The sequence below is a fragment of the Syngnathus typhle genome, linkage group LG2 (genome assembly GCF_033458585.1).
Source record: "Syngnathus typhle isolate RoL2023-S1 ecotype Sweden linkage group LG2, RoL_Styp_1.0, whole genome shotgun sequence".
Lineage (NCBI taxonomy): Eukaryota > Metazoa > Chordata > Actinopteri > Syngnathiformes > Syngnathidae > Syngnathus > Syngnathus typhle.
The window spans coordinates 5,296,630-5,323,199 of record NC_083739.1 but is presented as its reverse complement, the minus strand read 5'-3'; the positions used below and the strand labels follow the sequence as shown (position 1 = coordinate 5,323,199).

General features: G+C 46.7%; 1 protein-coding gene and 1 long non-coding RNA gene across 3 annotated transcripts in view; one reads left to right on the top strand and one right to left on the bottom strand.

Annotated features, from left to right (window-relative positions):
- Positions 1-21,919, bottom strand: part of zeb2b (zinc finger E-box binding homeobox 2b) — a 49,968-nt gene extending 28,049 nt beyond the window's left edge. For both annotated transcript variants that reach the window (XM_061272300.1, XM_061272301.1), the window contains exons 1-2: positions 21,523-21,919; positions 20,433-20,583 (exon numbers count right to left, since the gene is read on the bottom strand). In XM_061272300.1, coding sequence (XP_061128284.1) covers positions 20,433-20,505 — 73 coding nt within the window. In that variant the 5' untranslated portion in view covers positions 20,506-20,583; positions 21,523-21,919. The remainder of the gene's footprint in view (positions 1-20,432; positions 20,584-21,522) is intronic.
- Positions 21,878-25,010, top strand: LOC133150053 (uncharacterized). Its single transcript, XR_009713722.1, has 2 exons — positions 21,878-22,103; positions 24,637-25,010. It is a non-coding gene; the product is annotated as an uncharacterized LOC133150053 (long non-coding RNA).
- The last annotated feature ends 1,560 nt before the right edge of the window (positions 25,011-26,570 follow it).

Sequence of the window (26,570 nt, the reverse complement as noted above, 5' to 3'; positions counted from 1 at the left end):
GAAGGGGGCAGAGGCAAAAGTCAGGCTCGTTCAGGTACTTTATTCAATTAGAGCTGCGCTGGAAGCATTATTTCTCACACACACACACATGCACGCACCGCTGACCCGACACGCTCATACTGCTGAGCAAACACGCATGCCAAGTAGCCATGAGCCTAATGAGCCCATTATTGTATTTACCTTAGATAAGGTGAGCGATGCCTGTCGATAAACGCCAGATAAGGCAGGGGAGGGGCGGGGGGGGGGTGGGGTATATGCCGCTCCGCAATTCAACGGTCGAGCCAAAGTGGGATCGGCGGATTTCAAAACATCTACTGGGGCAGGGCGGGATCTGATTCTGAACATCATGAGTGACTTCTCAGGCGCGTACATGCCACATATGTAATGTCCTCCCCCCCTCCCCTCCTTGTCCTCCTGTATGCAACCTGAGATGGGCCCCCAGCAGAATTGTGGGCAATTTTTCGCTCACATGCTACACTGTCGAAGGCGGCGCTTTTTTGAGGTGAGAGAAAGTGACAGCGCCGACTCTCCAGGGCAAAGCTTCCCAGTCGAGTGGATCGGCATAGTGAAAATCACTTATGAATAGTCATTAAGGCTTGGTTACTGAGCGCCTGCGAGCCCGCCACTTCCTGCCTGGCGTCCTCGCAAGGTGCATCTTTTAATTGCCCGATGATCCCCCCAATGTGTGAGTGCACATCACATGACAAGACGCAGCTTCAGTCAGCCCTGGGCCTCCACATCTGTTCAAGACCCAGAAGAACTCGGAGTAAAGAGTGAAGAATTTGGTATTCTGTCCTTTTCTCATGCTGAAGGAGCAGAACTCGCCGTATCACGGCAAAGTTTCATTTTTCTGTTTCCCCATTCCATCGGTGAACCAACCTGGATGGTGCAAAAATAAAAATAAAAATAAAAATAAAAATAAAAATAAAAATAAAAATAAAAATAAAAATAAAAATAAAAATAAAAATAAAAATAAAAATAAAAATAAAAATAAAAATAAAAATAAAAATAAAAATAAAAATAAAAATAAAAATAAAAATAAAAATAAAAATAAGTAAAAAAAATAAGCAAATAAAAGGTTCTTTTCCGCCCTGACCTCCCAACTTGTCACCGACGCCAGCCCGCTACCGAGTTTGTCACGCTTTATCGCATTTTCTGTGTCACGACATTCAAATCAGCGGGGTTATCCGTCAGGTGCACTTTGCTCAGGGCGGAGCGAGCATCGCGCGTCGGCTACGAGGGTCATTTCTACACTGCCTTTATTTGCAGAGCAATTTCATCCCGCCTGCGTGCGTAGAGGATTGAGCTCGCCGTCTCGTCTCGCCTTCAAATGTGGCAAATCAGTACAGTCGCCCCCTTTGACACCAAATGCGGCGCGATTATAGACTCGATGCAGCCTTAATAAGCTAAATAATGAGGGAATTGCAGAACTACCCCGGCGCCATTACGGCCCAACAATAACGCAAGGAGAGCGTAAAGCAGTGTAGGGCAGAAGGTAGGCGGCGAGGAAATAATGAGGCTACTGTGGAAGTAATGTTGTCTCCATTGTACGCCTGTGTAAAAGGCTGATTCTTAACACGCACAGCAATAAGCCAGGCGGAGGCTTCGGGAAGAATGGTGCACAGAGCGCCGCTCTCTCTCGCTCACACTCTCTCTCTCTCTCTCTCTCTCGCTACTTCACCCCGTTGGCCGGCGCCTTTCTTTCTGCGCTCGTCTCGGTGACGGCCGGCGACGTCGCCGGCTGGCAACGCGTGGCGCCTTAAAGGCGAGGGATGAGCTGCAGGTGTGCCAAACTTGTAAACACGCGCAAATTGCACATTTTGCCAACCCGTGGCAATGAGGTCACGGAATAATTGCTGTTTTGTCAGCGTCGAGGCGGAGGAGGATTTTGGCTTCACGCGATGGCAAACGTTTTGGCGGCAAAGTACTGCGGCGCCTTGCATCCAGCTGCTCAAACGGGGAAAGATTCATTTGCCCCTAATTTTGACCTGCATGTCAACACGGTGACCGACAAAAGTCTCCGTCCGCACTTGCAAGACGAGACAGGTGCATATAATTCAACAGCGGCGCACGTGCGACCCTGAAAGAGCGCTCGGCGATGGCCGCTTGGCAGGATTGCATCCAGGTGGCGAGCCATGAATGCCGACCTCTGTCGGGCTCCATAGAGCGGCGAGTGTCTGCAAACAATTCAATACATTCTTCCGAGCCGTACGCACGTTTAGTAGCCGCCGAACGCTCGGGGACCTTTGACCCCATCTTTGCATCTTCAGCTGCTTCCTTCGATATGTTGCACTTTGTTTAAGTAGGCTGAGCCTCGGCGGTAATTTTTTTTTTTTTTTTTTTTTTTTTTTACGAGCCGTTAATATCGATTGGCGCCGGCGCCGAGAGCAGCCCGGCTCAATCTCGGTAACGGCGTTCCATTATATAGCGGACGACAGGCACGTTAGCCGCGTGTCTTCCATACAGCGGTGCGCGTGGCGGCGGTGAGTTATCAAATTGATAGTGACTCAAATTGATTTGGATAATGAAGGTCGCTGCACCTTGAAATATAACGGCCACTTATTGTAATTACTGTCGCAATTACCAAGGTCATCACCACGGAGACAAAGGGCCTGAAAGGCTCGTGCCAAAGATGAGCCTTTTATTTACTGCTGTCGCTGTGACGAAACATCTAAAAGTCATGTCAGACATACAACAAATAAGCGCTTAGAATGCTGTTTGACTTCAGGCCCCCTCGGCCCCTCCCCTCCCCATCCCTCCCGCCGTTCCCCTTCTCCTGACTGCCTGTCACCGAGGAACGACATCCTGCTTGAGACGTACTCAACACCTTGGCGGCGGCGGCGCCGGCGGGCACAAAAAGGTTTGACGCGGAGCATCTTAGAAAAAAAATCCAAAGTGACTTATGCGCCGCTGTCAGGTGCAGCGGCTGTTTCCTCGCCGCTCTATCTGTCAGAATCAAACACTATTAGAGCGTGTTTCCTTTCACACAGTCGGGCCTGCAATGAAACCCGTGGCCTTTGTTTGGGCCGCACCAAGCAGGAGGATGACCTCAGCTCTGAAACAATAAAGGCCCTGTAATGGCCCCTCCAGAGGCACGCCGGGGGGGGAGGGGCTATAAACCTTTCTTTAACACACTGTGCAAATTGATGCCGTAAAGTCTCCATCTCATTTGGGAGATCCACCGCTTATAAAACAAACGAAGTTTGTTTCTCGCCGCAATAGGCGGCGAGACTTTGGTGGAAGCAAACAAGCGCTTTTTGCTTTTGACAGCGACGTGTGGCTTTAAAAGTTGTAGGAGTGGGCATGAGGCATGGCAAACCGCTAAGAGGATCAAATATGGGAGCACAACAAAAGCTGTGTCACAAGACGCCCCCTCCCCGCCCCGACCCTCCCCTCCCCACCCACCGCCTTTACCTCTAACCTCCTGTTACCACGACAGCACCACAAAGGCAGCAGCCCATAAGAACACAAAGAACAAAACGGCGGACAGATGTAGGTATTGTCATGCAGAGTCCGCGCCAGCCCTCCGAAGGCTCCCACCACGGCCCGGCCCGACCCGGCTTGGCCTCGTCTGAAAAAAGAGCAACTGTGCGGCACTGCCCTCGCGACGGCCGTGACTGTCGCCGACCAGGTCGGTCAGAATCGGCCATCTACTCTTCACATCACTTGTCTTTCTGTGTTTTTAAAACCCAAAATGGATGCCATTATCCGGCTATCACGTCCGGGGCGGGATCCGGATAGGTCTGTGCTGCAACTTTTGGACCGATGTGTTGCGGCACGTCAGCGTTTGGACCACTCAGGGTATAATTGCCTTGCGGTGGTAATGACTCAAGAGCGGGGGCGTCGCGGAGCTGCCTTAAATTAGCCGAGGATTTAATCTAATTGGTGAAAGTCATCTGCTCCAACCGTCCTCATGCTAAATCCCCTCGCTCGGCAGTCTAGACGGAATTCTCATGTTGGGACAAATGTAGAGCGGCTGGCCGGTCTAATGCCAGAGTTAGCAAAGCGTGCTTTATTTTTTATTTTTTCCACCGAATCAATACGCTTTAAATTGATTCCTGGTTGTAGAGTCAGGATTTGCCCTGGAGAGGAGCGGCGAGCGGTGAAGGACCCGAGCAGGTTAAATAGAAATAAGACATATAATCACACATTTCAAGCACTCACGTCAAGGTAGCGCACAAATGCCTGAACCAAAAGTGGGCCATTGCCAAGGTAATTTGCTCGTCATATTTCCTACGCTTTGAACGTCCTCTTCAATAAACCTGTTGATAGCCTGCGGCACCGCAGCGAGAACACCCGGAGGGAACATCGCGTATCAAAGGAAGGCAATCTTTCCCCATACAAAGGCGCCACTACACCTTAATGTTGAGTTTAATCTCCCGATCTCCCAGGTGCTAGCAAAACTGTCCATCCATTGACGTAGCATAAAACGTCGGAATCAGCTTATGACATTTTACGAGCGCTCGTGTGTACGTTGCAAGGTGAGACGTGTATTGCGTTCTATTAAAGATGAAGCTCCGCGGGGCTTAGTGCATAACTCTTTTTTTTTTTATGTCATTCAATTTAGCTGCCGCTGGTCCTCATGATCAACGACAAACCTGAAGGCGTGCGCAGCATGTCAGGGCTCCACCTCGCCCGCCACCTTAGAGGATTCCTCAAAGTGGATCATTTTCCTGCTTTTACTGAGCGTTTGTTTACACAGTCCCAGTGGGAGGAAAGCGTTACCTACACCTTGAATGCAAACAGCACGCCTACGGAAGTTCAACGAGCTATTGGCGTTAGCTTCAAAACAACAAACAAAAGAATCTACGTTAAAAAATGCACTCGATTGTGATGAGATGTCGCAGGCTTCCCGCAGCTTTGACCGTCCAAGCTTGTACAGTATGTCGGCAAAATGCGTTTCAATATTCATCTCCATGAATATTTTCCTCTGTTTTGTATGAGAAATAAGGTGGAAGTCATAAACAGGTTCCGGGGGATGTTGGAAAGGGGGAGGGGCTGTCTGGGAAATTGTGCATGGTGGGAAGACAAATCATGGCCTTACCTCAGGTGAAAAATATTGTTGCTTTGTTTAAAAGTGCATGGAAGGCGAGCCACGTTATTAGAATGTTTAAATATTAATTCTTCCGCTCGTAAAGACGATGGAAGCCAACGTCGCTACTTTGTTCCCCCACACGCCGCTGCAGCAATCTCGGTGTGCTCGCCCTCCTGGGGGCGAACGTCATTTGCACTTGGGGTAACATGATGGTGTGCAGGTTAACATGTTTGTGGCGATATTACAGCAGGTTGTCACGGGGCCGCTACTGATGGGAGCGTTAACATCTGACACCTCAACAACCTGCAGCTCACCTGTCACATGCTGAGAGCTGGCTAATTGCTAACCCCGCGCATGTGGGTCGCTCACGTGTTGCTATGGAAACGTCACAAATTATTAAATTGCCGAGACATTGCATATTTTAAAAAGGAAGCGGTTATCCCAATGATATAGATACATGGCATACGTATTCACACTGCTCCAAATTAAGTACAGGGACTAAAAAAAAAAAAAGGAAAAAATTATTGATTCAATTAATTTACTGATGATTTTGAGATGCACCTAAGCACTTGTTTTATTTTATTCTTATCACTGACATATAAAAACTGTCATAGTGCTTAGTTGGAAGAAAATAAGCTACCTAGCTAACCCTACCCATCTTGTCAAAACAAGCGAATGACCTCAACCAAAAATATAGATATAATAATAATAATATATATATATATAGATATAATTTTCTGGTCAGTTTTTTCTTATTTTTCTAGATAGGCGGATAATTTTTGAATGCCAGAAGCTGGTGGTTTTTAGTTTACACACCACTGGCTACACACACACACGTCAGTGAGTCACTAAGAGGCCGCCAAAGTGCGGCCAAGGATCCACGTTAGCTCACGCCGACACCGAGAAGACATCAGATAGCAACTGAGAACGTTTGGCGTCACTCTCGAGTCTTCCAGCCGAGCCCCACCCCGCCCCGCTGCCGCATGTTGAAGTCACTGATGCGGCAGTGGCAATTCACCAGTTGGGTGTCGAGCCACTCTAAAAGCTCATCAAGCACGGCCTCTGCTCGTAGGAAATAGCTTATTCATGACAACGGCGGACACGGCGAAGGTAATTACTGACATCAAGGTGGCCAAGCAAATGTTTAAACCTACAAGTGCTGCCAGAGCGCATGAATAATGCAGCGTCATTTGCATCGAGATCTTTTAAGTGTGCTTTATTCGAAAAAAAAAAACCTGTAACATGGGCAGCGATTAAACTTTGATGAGCGAAAACTGAGCGTGAGTGTGCGTGTTTGCCGCATCCTTGTTTCTAGAAATTATTTAAACAGGTGATAAAGGGGACGGAGGAGGTGAGAGGAATGGCCAATAAATAATAATAAAGCAAGAGTGGTACAACAGTGGCAGCGGCGCCATCAAACAGGTTCCGTCGCCTTGTTTTAGACAACAAACGTGTTTTTACAGCTCTTTGAATAATAATGAGGAGAGAGAAAAGCATGGTTGCATTTTGAAAGAAAACAGGCTTACCTGCTTTGGAGCCAGCAGGTGCACAAGGAGCGGGACCCAAAAAAAAAAGGAGGAGAGTGAAATTAGTGAACACAGTAGCTTCATGTCACTGGTAAAAACATGATGGCACCGTATGATAATGTCTTCAGCACCCTGTGTTTGGCTGATAAATGGACCTGAGCCCTCCCTCTTTGTTAAACAAACCATACATCACCGGCTCGCTCTGCTCGGCCGAGCCGGGGGCCGCTGAGGTGACACAGAGGGGGCGGGGGGGGTATTTTTAAACTGAGATTGCAAACAAAGACCCCCCCACACACACTTCTGCCCGGAGGATCACCTAGCACCCCCCCACCCTGCCCCACTTTTCCCACGCTAACCTCCGGCCTCATTTGCATCCCCACCCAGCGCCGCCGCCATTATTTTCAGGTGAGCTGTTCCGTATAAAAGATGCGGCTTAAGGATGTGTCACTGTGCACATTAATGTGCATGTGAGGTGATGTCTCCAGGTCCGTCAGTGTGTGTATACACCCCTGCCCATTATTCGTGCTCCCCCCTCCCGCCCCGGGCTCTTAATTACGACTGACTGGCACCAGACACAATCGCCCCCTTGATTCGTCTGCTTCCCATCGCCCCTCCCCCACCGCCGCCATCGCCACCCAGCAGCCCGCGGTTACCCGACTCATTTCCCAGCAGCCCTCCGATCTCCCGTTGGTAAACATCAAGACATGACGGAACTGCGTTGAGCTCGCCACGAACGTCCAAAAGTCATCTCCACCATCACTTGACCTCGCGAGAGTTCACCGGGAGCACCTCGCTCTGACACCGTGAAAAAAGATAGTGGCGCTTCTTTTTAGCGCACATGAAGAAAAGTCACCAACTTAATGTGGCGAGCGTCTTTGAAGTTAAAAGGAAGGAAGTGGGACGCCACTTGAGACGCCAGAGGTAATCGTCCAAGGCGCCGACGAGCGTGATGTCACACGCCGCGTGCCGAGGCCTCATTTAGCAAATAAATGAGCTCCAAACCAAAAAGATGTGAAGCTCCGCCAGTTAACACATTGTGGAAGACGATCGAATCCATTTTGAGGCGAGGGAGGGGTGGGGGGAGTCTTATCAGCGGATACACCTCCATTTTATTTCATTTATGAATTACAAGCAAAGATGCTATTATATATTATTAATTCTCTGCTGTTGCTTTGGCTCCGGCTGGCGCGGCGGCAGCGGCGAGCTACGGATGTCGGCGGCGGTGTAATTACGTTCTAGCCGGGCAGCCATCCGTTTCCTTTCAAAAATTTACAGGATTCTTAATCACGTTGCTCATTTGGGTGCACGGTGGCGGTGATGGCGAAACACAAACAGGGGGGCATGTCTGCTTGCACGGGAACACCTGCTTAGCATTGATAGCAGATGTCACCCAGTCAACTGAGGAAGGGGAAAGTGCGTGCGGCGAGGAGGGAGGGGGGAGGAGGCGGAATTAAAAACGCAAGCATCACCAACTTCTTATTATTTACTGACTGAAAATGAACTACTGGAATGGGAAAAGGAGAATCCTGGCAAACGTTAGGCAAGCGGGCCCCTCTAATTGTGGAGGGGCCTCCTCTCTTTGCTAGCGACTTCTTTCCGTTTGCATCAGTCTTTTGCTGCATTATTCATTTGCGTTACAGCACGGGATGCTAATTAAGCTTGCCGTTGTCTTTATGTGAAACGTGCATATTTTAAACCGGGTAATGCAGAATGACACACACACACATACAAACACACAATCTCAAATCATGGCGCCACCTTGCTACAAATCCACTACTGTTTGCAATAACAGCGTGTAGAAAAACACACACAAAGGTCTTGGCGACAAAGCCAGGACCTTGATACGGGTACCTATCAGTAAGATAAGAAAAGACGAGAGAGAGTCAAGGAATTAGGGAGGACGGGAACAGGAGGTGGAGAGGTGACCTATGTCACACATTTACAGACACACAAAAAAACATCTTCCAATTCAGAAGGTCTCAAACACATTACGAGGTCAAGAAATTAACGGGTCATACTGCACAGCTATGAACTGAAAGTGGTTCCGGGTCATAAAGCGTCAGCCACATTGAAAAAGCTGACTAAGAAAATATCGACGCTGTTGCGATGCATACGATGAAGAATCGAAATGATCAAATTGTTTTGATTAACAATATTTTTTTTCCCCAAATAATCCCATCAATATTCATAACTTAAACATTAACATTGGAAAAAGATGACTAAGAAAATATCAACGCTGTTACAATGCCTACGATGCCTACGATGAAGAATCGAAATTATCAAATTGTTTTGATTAACAATATTCTTTTACTAAGATAATTCCATCAACATAAATATTCATAACTTAAATATTAACAGTTCTGGACTTTTTGGGAAAAAAAATCTGGTATTGAATAAACAATGTTTGTTTTTCACGATTGTTCACGATTGAACACGATTGTTCAACGGTTAGCCAAATAGCTTAGCAACGTTGCTAGCTTCAAACGTACACAAACGTGCCAACGCTGCAAGACAAAAGCTGGCGAGGTGTGATGGAAGGATGAGCGCTGCCTTTAACGCCCATCTGGCTCCGAGATGTAATAAAAGTGACGTATTGATTCCTTTGAATTTACGAATGCCTGCCATAAAGTGCATTTCCAAAGCCGTGGCCTCTTTAGAGCCCCCCCTCCTCCACCCCTGAATGGATCAATTATGTGCCCACGTAATCCTGTTACCTGAGGAACCCTGGCATACTTCACAGGTCGCGCTCGCATTATGCGCACATTAATTCACTCAAGCTTTTTTTTTTTGTTTATTTGTTTTTTTGTGTGTGTGTGTGTGTGTGTGTGTATTCCACAACGCCCCCTCGTGCCCCCGCTCTAATGCCGTACTAATTTTAGCGAAGCCCCCGCCCCCGGTTTTCCTTCTCCATCTCTCCGCCAGGCTTTTCCCTACACGCTTTGTTGTCATCTCCCTTTCACCTAAGCGCCGTCATGCCGTCACACGGGCCGACAGAAAAAATATGTCGGAATCATAGGGAGACACTTAAGGTAGCATTTTGTCTGATAAATTCACGGTTGTCTCCACACTGCGCCCCGGGCTATAAACAAGGTAGAGTTTTTTTAATACGACACACGAGAGGCTTCCTCCATCTGCTGCGAGATAAACGCCACTGTGTGTGAGGAGGCAAAGCGCAGCTCTACACATCTGTTACACCAGTCGGGCAGCTCCAGCCATTATAATAATATTATCTCTTATATCCAGTTGGCAGAAACACTTATCATAATAAAAATCACAACAGGTACTCCACACGGATCAGAAGGAGAATTTGAAAATGGCGGGATTCCAAAATAGAATGTCTTCATTTGAATCTGTCAGCATTTTTTTCAAAATATGATAAAGGCCTTGCTTGGTACATTGTGAAAATGTGCAAAAATTCATCGTTAAGAATCTTAAAAGAGTTTGGTGTCAAACTAATTTTTGTTGCAGGCCGCATCGGAGTTATGTTTCCCTCATGGCAGTATTAATGACTAGAGTACGACAATTTTCTAATTTATTTTGAAATTAGGATTATAACAAACATTGTTCCAATATCTCAGGAAAGATAATTTTGGTGTATAACAAGAAACATTGAATTGACACACATGATTTTGCTTTTGTGGGCCACATAAAATGATGTGGCGGGCCCGATCTGGCCCACGGGCCTTGAGTTTGATATCAGTAGGTTAGGGCAACCTAATCCCAACAAATTCTAACCCAGAGTGGATAATATTTATACCCCAATCCAGGTTTTTCATCTATCTTTGAAAAGGGCTACCTTTTATCGGTCCCGGCTCACTGGGACTAAACAGTACAACTAAACTATACATCCAAACAATACTTCCAAAGCAGAAATAATAATCCCGGTGAATTATGACACACTTGGCTAGAGCAATTCATGATTTACAATATGTCGGCAGTGACTCAACACGTGGCCGCGGTGGCCGAAAGCGGTCACGGATCATCGCGGCGCGAGTGTAAAAGTTGGACGAAGACGGCGGCCTGTCAGGTGGAACATAAATAGACGTACCAGTCTAGATATCTGTTTTACTATCTCAGTGGAGCCGAGAGGGAAAGTGGTGAGGTGGGCTCAGGAGGAGGTGGGGGGATTGCTCAATGGCGGTGAAAGCAAAAAAAAAAAAAAAATCAGCCTCGATCTTATTTTCCACACTTGGGCGAGCTACAAGCAGCTCAGTTACACTACACTTGCAGTGAACAATCAGTCTGGCAAAGGTTCACAAAACAGCGAAATACCTTGTCACTTACTGGCTGACCTGCTCCGAGGATGAGAAGCGAGGGAGGGAGGGAGGGGGTAGGGAAGGAGGGAGTGGGAGTCTCCGAGAGGGGCTGCCAACATGAAATAATCGGGAAGGAACTCTGCTGTGACTGAAGGAAAATGGCCTTGGAAAATATCTCCTAAATTACTATTTTTTTATTTTACAGATTATAATCCCTAAAGGGAAAAAAAAAATAGGTCCACTCTGCTGTACATAATTTGTGATGCGCAACGACCCAAAATAAGATCACAACAAAAGTAGTGATGACGAGGAGGTTTAGGTTTAACTCCTGGACTTTCTGAACTTTTTGCCGCCACGCTCTGCCGTAAGGACGCCTCCCATTGGACGTAGCCTAGAACCCCCAGATCCTTATACCACACTGTAAAACACAAGCACCATGTTTGCTGGCACAAACAGCCGTCATAAGAAATGTGGCTCTAGCGAGACTTTCTACAGCCAGTTTTTTTTTCTCCCCCCCAAGATGGTGGAAAGGTTTGGCTGACTGTCTCGTTCCAGATCCGACATTCCAGCGCCGCCAACTATAATGATGTACAATGACAGGTAATTACTAGGGGTTGTGAACATGAGAGGTCCAGATCAGCAGTATCTGTGAAGGTTCTGGAAAATCTGAGTGGGAGCGAGGACGGCCGCCAACATCCCGAGCGGAGCTCCCATCGGAAAAAAAAAACAGAAGAAAAAAATTCCCAGCCACCAGTTTCGTGTTGTGTTTCCCTTGACTTGGATTGTGAAGAAGCAACATTTGGGTCGTGTGTGAGCCACGTGCACCGAATTTCCAAAGAACCTCCGAGCTTAGCTGTGTGCGGCAAATAAGTTTCAGTATTTAGCCAACAGTTTCACCTGCATGCCGTGTGTGTGTGTGTTGCGGTAATCATCCTCACGGCCCTCCCCCACCCGCCATAAATTACCTCATCAGTGAGTGAAATTAACGCAAATTCTTGCAGGCAATCTGACAATTTCTAATGCTAATTAGCTTCTTTCCTTTACTTTTAAACTGTAGCACCTGTTTAGGTGCTGAGTGTGTGTGTGTGTCGTTGCAGGCGCTGCAGCCGCATTTAATCACAATTTTAATTAAGCATGTTGGTAGATGTGTGAGAGAGAGGCAATTATAATGCAGATGAATGATGATTTTTTCCCGCATTAAATTGTTTTGTTTCTTCGTTAGCTTGATTGCATAAACACTGCTCACTTCTTATCTGCTGTAATTTTGTAACTGTTTTGCCAAGGGAGGGGGAGAGAAGGGGGGGGGGGACACCAAGTTCTTGGGATTCTTTGATCCGGTTAACCCTTTAATTACCACAGCGAGAGGAAGAGGATTTACTGTCTTTCTTCCTCAAAACAATCAGAGTAGCGGCTTGTCAATCATTGTGAGGGTTTTTGTTAGAGCGCTGACCTTAAAACAACCAATCAAAGTCTTCCGCTCTCAGGCGCAGATGGGTTCCGTTGGCACCGGCTCCCGATCTTTATGTGCTCGTCAAAGTAACATTGGGTTCCACGACGGCGCCTTCGCCCGCCTTTACGGCTCTGGAATGTAGCTTTGAAATTAATGTAAAAACAAAGGCAAACCACCACGGCGCCTTTTTTTAGTTTATATGAGATGGGTTTTCCCTGAAGAGCTGCAAGTGGCGGCCGTCCTCTGTTTTTTTCTTTCCTTCTTTCTTTAAAAGAGCCACTTTGACACAATCGGTAAACTGGACTTGCCCGAAAACACGGGGGGAAAAAAAAAACCTCCCAGAATCCCTTCGTGCTGTGTTCAGTCCAATGACCCCCTCCCCCCGAAACAACACTCATTCTCTAATCCCACTGAGCACTGCTTTCAGTTTGTCCAGAGAGCATGCAGGGGACAGTCCAGACACACACACACACACAGCCATATAAAACTTTGCCTTCCCTTCCGTCACCCTGAAGTGCATCTAACAGGCCGGAGCTCCTCTCTGAATATTAGCGGTGACTGGCTGGAGGTAAACAGAGCATTAAATCCTGCAAAAGAGGCCAATATGCGCTCGGGACAATGGACCCGACCCGCCATCTCCAAGCCTTTGTTCTGAGCTTAACAAAACTCTGCCGTCACACTGCTTTACCTCAATGGCGGCCTGTCGAAACGGCCATCAAGCCGTCAGCCCGCAAAAAAAGCTGAGGGCGGGGTGGAGACAGTGGGAGGGGGAGGTGGGGTGAAGGAAGAAGAGGATGATGATGACAGGAGAAGATGAAGGCAACGCGAGTCGTGAGAAGATGAAGCGGACTACCGAGAGGAAGGAAGCCGTTAAATTATTTGCAAACAGGTGGTGGGAGGAGGGAGGGGGTTGAAATTAAAAACATAATCACCCTCGCCTCTCCCACGCAAACCTTAATAACAATATATGGCAGCAGGAAGGTGGGGGCGGAGTGGGGGGGGGGGTTGTCTGTGACGTGGAACTGGAGCAGCCAGACTCACTAAAAGTTTCATCAAAAAATCCTTATCTGCTTCCCTCTGCGGGTTGCAGCGGGGTGGGTGGGGGGTGGGGCTGGAGAAGCTGGCCGACACATGTTAAATAAAGTATGTAAGCGTCTGTCATTTTGTAATTGACAAAAAAAAAAGAGCCCTGGTGTAAACGGTTGTCTGTCGTTCTTGCGACTGTCTGGCGACCAACCTGCTTTAGTCTGTTGCTGCAGTCAGCGGAGTAACATTGGAAAAAAAAGATCACAAAATGCACCAAGTTGAAAAAACAAAAAAAAAGTCCTGAGTCAGCAGAAAAAAAGTATCACCCAAAAGTGGGCAGTGCCAAATTATTAATTGCCAGTGCAGCATGACAATTAAAGAAGGCTACTGCAAAGGTAGCACAAATGAATATTTCATGACTTTAATTACTGAAAAGTCATTGCCAGTCACTGCAACTAATTAGCAAACATAATAACATTAGCCAAACTGTGATTGGTGCTTCACCAGCTTGCAGACAAATGATGAAAGCAGGAACAGGAATACCTCCACCTGCACATCATCCGTGTCTCACTCCTTTGAGTCAAGGTTTTGAGATTATGCCTACAAGAATGCCAAGAGGCCCAAGAAAAAGTGCATGGAAAAAAATTGTAATCAATGAGAAATGATCAATTTCTCAGATTTTGCCTTTTATCGGTAAGACAACTGAACATTTATTTCCAGAAAACTAAAACTGGTCACAATACTGATGAAAATCATCAAACTAATTATCGTCGATAATTTATGTGAATTTCTGTCCGAAAAGTTTGTCATTTATATATAATCGGACTTTTCTATTTATACACTGTGATTATTTTATTCAATTTTTAAATTTCAATTTGAAAAATGTGCACTCTTTCAATTCGATTTCCAACGTTTGAAAGGTGCAGTTGAGTTTGCCGTGATTACAGAACTGTGAGCTTCAATTTTTCATAACATCACAGCAGATGTATGACTTGCGTGTGTTTTCCTTCCTTCTCTAGGGGACCAGAATAGTTGTTGTACAGTCAGCGCCGTGTTTTAAGATGTCACTCTCAAGCTAATTATAGCCACATATCATTTAAAGAAAAAGAAAAAAAAAAAACTTGGAACGTATAGGATCAGATCGTATATCATTATATATATATATACAGTATGTATATACTGTATATATATATGCGTATATATATTTAGTCATATTATATATATATGTATATATATGTGTGTGCATATATATATATATATATATATATATATATATATATATATATATATATATATATACATGTGTATATATATATATATACACACATATATATATATATATATTATATCATACAAATATGATAAAAATAAATATGAATTAAAAGATCTAAACTTTACAATGCCTCTCAGAACAAATGTGTTTTCCCCAATTTTTAAAACTACTCCAGCTCCTAGCTGAAAAGAGGAAGTACAGTCCACAATTTGTGTCTATCACCTTTGGTTTGTTATTTGGTGCGAAGGACGTAAAATAAAAAGCGCTCATCAGAACGTAGTGCCCTAACACCATCATAAAATGACCTCAAATTCAAGTATGGAAGACCTCGTCAAGTCGTAAGAATAACACTGCAATTTATCTGAGGAATGCCGGACGATAAGGACGCAGCTTCTCTTGGCTGGGGGTGCATATAGATTGCGCGGAGGAAAGGATGGGTGGGGGGGGGGGGGCTCGATATGGGCTGGCGGTAGCAGTAATTAGATGCTGAGCTGCACGGAAGTCCCAACTTTTAGTCAGGAATGTCTGGAGAACAAACATCAGTGAGTCCCAACCAATTGCTTTGTGGAAGATGAGAGCTCATAAGGTGTGCCAAAGGTCAACCTTGATTGGTCCTCCAAAGATATGAACCTATTTCTCCACTTTCTGCGATGAGCGTGCATGGCTGCCTCGGCCTCGTTGAAACGCAAGCCCGAGTGTCTCCTCGGCCGTGTGAGCCGCCTGTCAGGACGACGGCGGACGACGGGCCTGTCGGCGTGATTATCCCCCCGCTACCTGAGGAGGTGTTTGTTTGACATCTGCCTCTGACAGCGGCGGGACGAGCGGCGTTCAGGGGCGGGGGCTCCCTATCCAGTCACAACCGATTAACACGTAAATTCACCTCTCTGACTTTTTTTTTTTTTTTTTGCCACGCTCGACTTTGCTGCACATGTCCGTGTGCTGACATTTAAAGTAAAGGGTGCTGCACTCCTCCCCCCCTCCCCCCTCCACGTTTCATCTCTCCTTGACTCACTCTTGCCAGAGGTTAACTGTATGTTTGAATAACAGAGAGGCCGCGTGTAATTTCTGACCATTTCCTCTTTAGGCTGCAACCTCCGGTTAGCGGGCCGCTTGATCAGCGGGCGAGATGAAAGCTAGAAAAAATGCGTGCAGCCGCAAAACGACCTAAATTTGTTCATCTCGCTCGGCGATCGGCCGCAATTAAAGCCAGATAACGCCTCGGGATTCCGTGCGAGGGCACGCGGCGGCGCGGGCTAGGCCTCGTTAGAGAAAGGTAACGGGAGGCGAGCGGCGAGCTGGCTCCCGAGCGGTGAATAATGAAGCAAAGTGATCTCGCTTCAAATAGCATCCGCTAGCAAGGTGGCGAACGGCGCCGACTTCTACCTTTACATACCCCGGGGTTGGATAAGTTCAAATCTAAAAAAGTCGAGTCGTCAAAATCACATCAGTGGATTGAAAACAAGCAGCGGGATGAGTCCGGCCGGATGGGCCCCGTAAAGACTTGTCACGTGGCTCAAATGAGGCGTGATATTTGCCGACGCATCACCGTGCGGCGCTCGGGCATTAAAAATAGCGTGCAGGTATTTGCATTTGTTTTCTTGCAAGGGAAGGGAACAAGGAGGCGGGACAACCCGTGTCTGAAGAGTCCAAAGTGGCACCAGCCACCAAATCACAACGTCCTGGTTGCCACTTTGGCCACTGACTGCCAATGTGTTTTAAGAGACCACCCCGCCCGCCCCCGACACCAGCCACCCCGTCCCTCCAAAGCAGGGGTTAATATCATGGCTGCCTGGTAAGTCATTATCCAGAACCTCCCAGAACAAAAGGCCCCTTTTGCAAACAGACTCTTTCTCCTTCACCCCCCCCCCCCCCTCCACCGCCACCCCCAGTGTCCAAAGGTGTTTGCTGAAGTAAATCTGCCTAAATCCTGCGCAGCTTGGCCATGAGGAAGAGGAGGGGGAGGGAAGGTGTACCGATAATCCTTCTTCTTAACCAAAAAGAAGAAAAAAAGTTCTGTGAGAGGAAAAGAAAGGGTAAAAAGAAATCCATATCACATGACCCCCCCCCCCCCCTTCCCGACAAAATCCCACATCTCCCCATCTTTACTCAAGATTTGCATCCATCCCCGCCTGGGAGGTTGCCGATAAAGATATCAGTTACACAAGGAGCTTGCGAGACACCTGCCCGGTGTTTGCGGCTCCTAACTTTTTTTTTCCCCCGGCAAGAACCAGACGACACCTGCTCGCGGATGCTCCGGCCCGCCGCTTCTTCTCAAGAAGCGGACGGGTGTCCACGAATAGTGCGAGCACGCCATCTCGTAACACTATCTGTGTGTCAGGAGGGGCCCGGGCCCCCGCTAGAGGAGGGAGGCTATAAAAGGCTTGTAACCAGGGGACCGGCAACAAACAAGCACAAACAGCCCAGTTATTTCTCTCCAGCAGCCACCCCTTCCTCCCTCATCTTCCTCCATCGCCAACCCCCCTCCCACCCCCTTTTCATCTCGGCCCCCTTTCTGATGCTGAATGCAAATGTGCAGCCCTACTGCTGGCGGCGAGAGGGGCTGAATTGTGATTAAGAGGGAGAAGAAGAAGCAGCAGAAGAGGAGCTCCTTTCTTTGTTCTCCCCCTGGGGGATGTTTACCAGGAGAGACGCGGCGGATCAGATATGAAAGGCATTCAGGTCAGCATTGATGTGAGCCAAAGTGAAATGGTACCTAAGGCATTCCAAAGACCCGCCGTGTCAGGGGTCCGGCCCGCCGGTGCCTCTGCGAGTGTGGGTTCTCTGGCCGCCAGGCGGAGGAGAAGGGGAAGGGGGGGAGCGAAAAATAAAAGACGCGTCTTCACACCAGCGCGGTGGTCGAGGATGCAAAGGAAATTAAAAGAAATAAAAATGGCAGAGAAAAAGAAAAAAGGTCAGAAAATGTTTTTCATGGCTATTTTCGGGGAAGGATAAAAAAGCTTCCATCCGATGTCCAGGATGGAGGAGATGATCATTAGTCCGTGTGTGTGTGTATGTGTGTGTGTGTGTGTGTGTCCTGCTTTTATGTGTCTTATCAAAGGTGCGAGCAACTATGCACGCATGTGTACACATGCTGCCGAACTAGGACACAAATCAGAAGAGATGACAATGAGGACACAAACAGAAGAGATGACAATGAAGACAAAATGTCACATCAGAAAATGAGAAAATGACAAAATATCAAATTAAGAAAAAAAAAAAAAAAGATTCAATTTTTAACGTGGGGGGAGAAGAAGACTGCCGAGCGCTCGACTTCCACCCGGCAGACGTATTCATAAATCTCTTTTTACATTTACATTTATAAGCCACGGCCGAGGGAAGAAGAAATCCAAAGGTGTCACGCCGCCGGTGACGGGACAATTCTGACCTCGGCCCATTTGTGATTGTCGCCGGCTTGTGACAACGGCGCGTTTGTGCCGACGGCGCCGTCGCAGCGGGCCCCGGAACATCTCGCCGTCATTATTTCACTCGCTCAAACAGAATAATCCCTCGGATGCAGACGTGGCCGTGAACTGCTTGTATGCGCTAGAAGAAGCCATCAGGAGCGGAAGGCTGCACACAATTGGCGACCCGTATGGGAATGGCGGCGCTGAATGGCGCGGCGGACAACCCCCCGCCATTATTGACGGTATAAACATGTAAATGAAACACATTACCGCTGACAATCAATTGTCCGCGAGCGGCCTGCGAAACCTCCTCCTTCCCTCCCCCTCTACCTTGAGGGAGAGGGGAGGCGGGTGGGGGTGGGGGGGGTACCTTGCCTCACTCCCACATGCCCCCCCCCCCCCCCCCTAAACGCTCACGGTTCTCTCCCACACAACTTTAAAAAGACTGCGGAATAATTGTAATGGACAAATTGTTTGGACTGGCACAAATGTGGCATTGTGTTACACTCAATGCATGCTTAGACACACACACACACGCACACGCACACGCACACACGCTGTAATTCAGACTACATGTAAAGCGCGTTACTGAGCTGCAGCTGTTATGTAATCTGAGTACAGTTCCAAGGGGACATCCTGACAATTAAAGGTCAAAGGTCACGCAGGGAAATCAGAAATGATTCACATGAGGGCAATGCAGGATTTAGAGGGTGAAAAAATCAAAAACATATTTCCCGGCTTATCACAAGATTTGCCCGACGTCTGGTGGGAAAATCAAGCGCACGTTTGTTCACCGCTGGATCCGAAGAGCCACACCTGACCGGGCCCGAACTTTCCCTATGTGTGTGTTCTTTGGAATATTGTGCGCAGACATGCAGGAGGAAGTGATGAGCTGTGTCTAAATATCACATGACACGTTGGCCAGAGAGCGTTACCGTGTGCCACCTCCAGCCCTGAAGGCCAACAGTCATCTGGACGAGAATGTCATCGCTTGGACAACTTAGTGAGCAAAGGCCTCATTAATACTAATTGGCTGGATGGCTGGAGAAAAAAAACTAAACAGAATCACATTGGCCACAAACAGGCCCTAAAATAAATTGCAAAAGAACACATGAAGCCGCTTTCTCCAAAACCGCGCCAACATTTCCACACCAGGCACGTTTGGGTTTGATTCGTCTTATTCCGACGGTGCTCTCGGAGCCGGGCTCGGCGAAACCGACCGGGTTAGTCCTCCGCGCAGTCAGGGGGAGGACACAAACCCCAATAAGACTCTAGATTCCCAGGGGACTATGGAGGGAGGGGGGGGGGGGCGCAAAGGGAGGGGCCGGTGAGGGCATCAAGCAGGGAACTTACTACATGTCATATAATATTATTCAAAATACTGCATGCAACTATTTTCACAAGCGATTCAAATAACTGAGCTCCTCCTTAATGTGTGAAAATTATTTGGAATCTTTTTTAACATTAAGGGAGTGATAAAAAAAATATTCATTTGAACAAAAAGGTGCTACTAAACAAGCTCTAAATATATATTTGTTCAAATAAATAAATATTTGAAAGCCAGCTGCTGCTTTTCACAAGAGGAATATTATGTTTTCCTCGCATTGATCCAGCAAATCAATAAATGAAATCTGATCCAAATAAAGAATCCGTGTCGGCGTTGCTATAAAAATCTAATACAATTAACAAGTCTCGATTCAAGAAAAATGCAAAGCTTCTCTGAGCAGCTGCATGGCAGCCTTCATGTTTCACACACACACGCGCGCGCGCGCAAATACGCCAGCACGCACGCACGCACACACACACGCACAGTGTGTATGTGTGGAATAATCAGGAATAACGGGGCCAGGAAATGTCACAGCACATTTGCCTCTTGTGGGAAAGTGCGCACTCGAATGGATAAAGAAAAGCAATAAATGTGCACCTCCAGCGCGCCAATTAGTGTCCGAGTTGAGACGACAAGTCGAACCGTCACGTCCAGCAATGCACGCGACGAGTCGCGTCACCGATCATTTTAGGTTCATAGTATAATTAAATCGAAAAGAAAATTACGCACAAAAATTGTATATACAAGAGTAGCCTGACGTTAGAAAAAATCCAACACCCACACGCGCAATGAAGCAAAAACGGAGTCACAAGTCGCGCGTGTCCAGGGATCAGCCACACTCGGGTGACCGTTAGACACAAGCACTCCACCCCACGACGGACGGGTTCGTGCCAATCAGCAGGCCCGTCGACACCGAGACAACTTTCCAACATGCCAAAGTTTGCTCGCTGCTCCCTCAACAACACAGCCCCAAAAGAGTGGGCACACAAGACCGCACAGGCAGGCAGGCAGGCAGGCGGGCGGGCGGGCGTGGGGTTTGTCCCCGAGCGGACTAACGGTCCCGACTGGAGCGCTCAGCAGGCGACGACTCAAACAGCAGAGCGAGGCGGAAAGATCGGAGCGGATGATCTCTTACCGTTTTTCCGTCTGGGGTTGGCCTGTTTTCGCCGCTTGCACCGGGGCCCATCCGCCATCATCTCCTGCCTCATTTAGAAGTGCGCGTGTGGGCTCACTCAGACGGCAGCTCGCATGGACCCCAACGCGTGGATTCAGTTTGTCGTCTCACTCTGACGGGACACACACACACACACACCAACATGCACGCACACGCACACAAAACAAGAGCCGCGACAGTGTTAGCCTTGCGAGACAGACGCACAAACTAACTTTGGTGTAGACAATGAGAAAAATAAAAAATCATAAATACTTGTGATAATTCTGAGATTATGATGACAACAAGGGATGATAAAAAAAATCAACAAAAACCCACACATCTTCATTTTCTATCCGAGGTTGTGTTTAAGCTTCAAATAATTTCATTTTAAAAGTTCCTCTTTTTTTAGTTTTATTTATTTAGTTAGTTTTACTTGTTCAAGTAACAGCTTGTGTAGTGGCTTCAAACTCGACGATGAGGGGGGAAAGGCACCTTCATCACATTTTAGGCCGTTTTTAAACTGAGTTCCACGGGGGTGCACACACACACGAGGAAAAAGTATAACGGAACTTTGAACAAATTGCTGCGACTGCATTGTTTACGCCGCGCGCAGCTTTCGCAAATGGCAAATCAATTAGAAAACACGCAAGTGAAAATGCAAGAAAACCAGGTTGCGCTGAGTGCGTAAATTGCGCACAAAGAAAAGCTAAAAGATTGTCGTGGGACTAACTGATCAAATATGTGCAAATAAGTTGAAAACGACGTGTCAATTGTTTTGCAGCGTGGCGCGAGTGGGCACAAAGTGGACCGAGCGGGCGGACCAGCGTCGTTTGCTCCTCTCCGAGCACAGGCGGAGCTGCGCTGGGCAAAACGCCGGGTAAAGAGCGCCCAGTGCCGGCTACGAGGAGCCTCCACTAACCGCCTCTGCGCATGCATGGATTTCTCTTTTTCTTTTTTTCTCCCTCTTTCAAACTACCTCATCCACCTGCGCAGGTAAGTTCCAAGTGAGGCGCGAAGTGGAGCGCGTCAGTTTTGAGTGCGAATAAAAAGGGAAAAAGTGCGCCGAACGTACCTGCTTGCTGTGAGGGGAACAAACAGTGGTGTGTTGGTCCGATGACACCGGAGCGCGGCGGTGAGCGGATTCCGGTCCAGCGGTGATAATAAAGCCTTAGAAATAAAGCCTGCTTGTGGTTGGGAGGAGGGAGGGAGCGCGCGTCCTGCTCGGGCAGGTTTACAACTGATGTCTTACACCCACTCCAGGAAACAAACCTGGGTCGGGACTGACGTGTTCCGCCTCTTCTAATGACATTTTTTTCTTTCCACCTCCTTTTCTTTGCAGTGCACACGGAGGAGAAGCCCCCTGAAACGCACGCCACCTATCTTCACGGGAGGGGATAATTGAGGGGAGCCAAACGTGAGCATCTTCTGGCTTCAACTTATTATTATTATTTTTTTTATTTCCTCTATCCCACCCCCTACCCCCACCCCCGACACGCTCTTGTTGCCCCCTCCTGCTCCTCTCGCTTTCTGCATCCTTCTCTTTGGCACTGTGAAACCAACTATGTCCACGCGGAGTTTGTGTGCATGTGTGATGTGTGCGCGCGTGAGTGCGCGGGGAAAAACTTGAGGCACGTCCACGCCAGCCGCAACCACGTAAGGATTCTTATTTGCAAATTTTTATTTACACTTGGTGTTTTGGGCAGAGATGTGCGCGTTCTCGATCCGCTTCATTGACCGCAAAGCGTTGGCCGGTCGCCCAAATGTGCAATTTTTCAACGGAATATGTATTTTTTTTGTAAAATACTATAGCAGCAATTTTGTGCGCTAAATTGTTGAATTTAGTACCATCATCTTTTTGTGAGTGTCTAACTATGTTTCTGTGAAAATGATTCAAGAAAAGTCGAACAGTTTCACAAAAATAAAATGGTGTGGGTGTTAAACAAATAACAACGTTCATATTTGGGCTCTTCGTTTTAAATCTGATGCATAAGATGCCATGTGTTTGTAATTTTATTTATCTTTTTTTTTTTTTGCATGCAGGTATAGCTACATAACTTACGTGTAAATGTAACATGCATGGGAGGGGGGGTAAATTTGCATTTTACTCATTTGCACATTTTTTAGCGCTAGATAATAAATAATAAAAATCAAGCCAAAAAAAACCCATGGTTTTTACATTTAAATGACGAACTATATTCCAACAGTGACACATACAGGCTATTTTAGAATAGCTCTGTGGCACTAAAAGATCGAAGAAATAAAAAAAAAAAAAAGAGAGAGGGGAGGAAAAAACATAAAGTGACATAAAGAGACGTAAAGTGTCCGCGGAGCTGCACGAGTCCCTGCAGGAATATTATGCGAATATCATCGACATTTTCGAGCTTTATTAGAGTGATTCTCGCTTCTGGAGGCCACTTAAGAGGATGAACCCCACATTTATTAAAGAAGTCAACCATCTCAACGCGCGCCGCTCTCTCTCTCTCTCTCCCTCTCTCTCTCTCTCTCTCGCTCGCGCGCGCACACACACACACACCACACAGGGATGGAGTGAGGGAGCAAGCCCCGCCCTCGCAGCGAGTTGATTGGCTAAGCAAATGAAGGGTTATTTTGTGTCCCTTCCTTTTGCAGGTCGCTACTGGATGGCTAATTAAATCATCAATCAATCCCCCTCCTCCTTTTTTTCCCCCCATCAACAGAAAACTCAGATGCTGTTTAATTAGCAGAAAAAAAGTATAATTAAGGTTGAGTCTTGAAATTATTACAATTATTTTTATTATTATTATTATTAACGGGTAAATTGAATTTATTTCCAGCCAACTTTTGTGGTGTGACGGAAGTGACGTAAGGCCGCTTTGCCTGTCATTTTCCCCGGGTGGAAAGTGAATCAGCTCCTGGGTGAATTATTGCCACGCGTAATTTGCTGTAGGGGTATTTGCATGTAAACGAAGCGGCGTGGTTGGCGCACTTTCACACGGGCGCGCGCGCGCGCGCACACGGCCACAGATGCATTCATCCAGGCGGGCCTGAAGTGGTAGCTCTCGCTTTTCTCCACGCACGCAGGCTCTTGTGCGTGGGGCCGCATATTCAGCGTGTAAACGGATTAAGTGAGTGTGTGCGTTTGTGTGTATGTATGTGTGACCTTTAGGGGGAGGCGGTGTGTTTAGGGCCTACAGGTTGTTAATTGAGGGGGGCGTCACTGTTTTAATATTTATTCTGCATGTAAATTTGATGATCAAAGTGTGATTACGAGGTGAATTCTTTGTCTGCTTGTTTCATACGACGTTGCAGCAAAGAAATCTGATGGCTTATTTTGTCAATTTGAATCAATAGTCACTGGGAGTTTCAATACGCCAGGAGGCAGAAAATCAAAATATAATCCTCATTTCTGTTCTGTGTGTGTCTACGTGTGTGTGTGTGTGTGTGTGTGTACGCGGGTGTATTTGTGTGTGTGCTGTACAAAGCTGAATACTTTCCGGTCCAAACTCTGAGAAGGTGCTGCTCAAATTGAACTTGCGGAACAAGAGGACAGCGAAGAAGCAATAAATGTATACATTTTGAAAAGGTCAAAGGTCAGGAAACAAGTGCTCAAAAGAGATTCCTGCTTAGGTACAAATGCAGATTTATTTATTTTCTTCTCTTGATGTCAAAGCTGCACTCAACTGAGCAAAATGTACAAATATGAGCGCGTGATGTCGGCTGATGAATAAATTCATGCAAGGTTTGTTTGCTGTACGCTGCACACACGCACGCACACATGCCAAAGAAAGACGCCGCGGCGGCTACGGCGCCGACACAGGGCTCGACTACTACTCCGCTACCAAATTACAAATGTAGCGGCCGCATCGACATTTCGGGGGGAAAAAAAAAGAAAAAAGTCCACATTGGAGATTTTATCTTCAGTTCATCTCATTATCATGAAGGGTGTTGCTCAAAAGTTGACATGAGGATATCATGAGACACGTGTCAAAACAGATCATGGGGCATTCCTCTTTGTGCCATTTTTCTGTGGCTTACAGTAAAGCAATAAAGAAGGAAAACGGCGAGAATTTGACCTGCGACATGCCGATTGACCTCGCCGGTTTCAATTTTTTTTTTTTTTTTTACGAGTAGAGTAGGCGGAGTCTGAAGCAAAGCTCAGACGTCCCGCATCTCATCTCCCCACTGTGCTTGTTTGCGTCTCTTGCAGCTTTGCCAACATCAAACCGGGCAGCTCCCATCTGACTTGGTCTCTGATAGCCGCCAACGCCACGCCACGTCGAGATTGACGGACAATTAAAGAGCAGGAGGCGACTGCCGGGCCGTGTGATGTGTAAGGGCTCCTCCGACATCTAAAATGAAGAGTTAGCTTTTTTTTTTTTTCTGATCCCTTTCGCGAGGACAAGAAGGAGAACAAGCTAGCCCGGGCACAAACAAATGTTTGCACTGGAGAGCTATTGATTTGCTATCTTCTCAGCTATTCACTGACACACGCATACACACACAAATACACATGGATACAAACATCCGCATGTGAAATGAAGCCACCGATGCCGGATTGAGTCAATAAAGAATTTAAAACAACTTTGCACTCTGCAGACTTTCACTGACAACTGGACTTCATTTTATTAGGGACACCTTCCTGCTCGCCACCACATCAGCAGCCAATGTCGCAAAGAATCAATTTGACATGACAAAAAAAAAAAAAGGCTTCTGATCCGGGGGTCTGATAGATCCCGCCAGGAAACTTTTTACTTGCAGAGAAAAAGGAAAAAAAAAAAAAAGCACAACTTTATCGCTTGCCCCAATGAATAATTGACAGTGTCTCAGCTGAATAATTAATCAAACATTTGAATAATTGTTGTATCTCTCATCTCAACATTCATTTGCATATTGCCGTGCTCTTAATACGAGTGCACATCCTCTCAGGACACAAAGACAAAAAAAAAAAAAAGAACAAGTGTACATTTGCGGGAACCTCGTCCCACATTTGCGCTCGACGGCCGCAAAAACATTTAGCCGGGATAAGAAAATAATCAGGATCGTGCTTGGGAGTCACATTTGATATTTTCCGCAGAATTCCTCTTAATATCCCTCAGGGAATAAGTTGGGTGCAAAACTAGAATAGCACTCAGTGGATCCCAGACCTGGACCGAGGCAGAACAAACCTCATTTGGATCTCGTCAATTGCAAAGGAATGTGTGCGACGCAAATGGAAAAATGTGCATTAAGCCGTGATGAGATCAAGCATTAAAAATTAAAATACTGCAATAATGGGCAAAAAAAACAAACAGATAATCTAAATGTGAAAATAATAAAGCCAAAGGAAGAAAAATTGCAATCAATCCATTTGCAATACAAGTGCCAAAATGGTTTGGATTGCGCAGAAAATAGTTTTGGGGATCAAGGCTAGTCTAAAATTTAAAAATGTATTGACCCTAAGAAAAGAAAATCTGAATTCGGCATCTTAAACCAGATGGGAAAAAAATGCCTCAAGTCAGGTCCAAAAAATTATTTCCAATATACAACTGCATGTAAAATGTGGATTTAAACAGCACAATCTAAAAATCAGCCAAGGTCACATGACCCAAGCCAGAAAACAGTTGAGCCGTGATTGGTCATTACGTGAGCCCGGTCGGCCGGCACTGCGATGATGGTGACAAACGGCTGCATTTTGCTGCTTCATTCATATCCCACAAGTGAATTATTAATCACAAATTGGGGATTAGATTATAGTGGAGTCGCATAGAATACATATTATTGCCAAGAAAATTTTTGACTTCAATTCCTCTTCAAAAAAAAGAGCAATAACAATCAGGTGTAAAAATCAGGGCGGCGCTAACCAATGGCTCTGCCCACAACAGTGTGATGAGCTGCTAGCAAGCAAACAAGCTTTTCGTGAACTCTGAAACTTTGGACTCGTGACCTCTCCAACATGCCTCCCGCAGTCTTGCATATTTTCACATTCTGTATTTGAATTATTTTCAATATATTTTTCAAGCCGGGCTAATCCGTTGGTTAGAGGTCAAGGGGAGGGGAGAGTCACGGTCGGCCGGACGTTGGTTTGTTATCCCGACACTCAAAGGATTTGGAGGGATGTTGATAGAAGTGGCTCGAGCGCTTCCTGCCGAGCGAGCGGGCGAG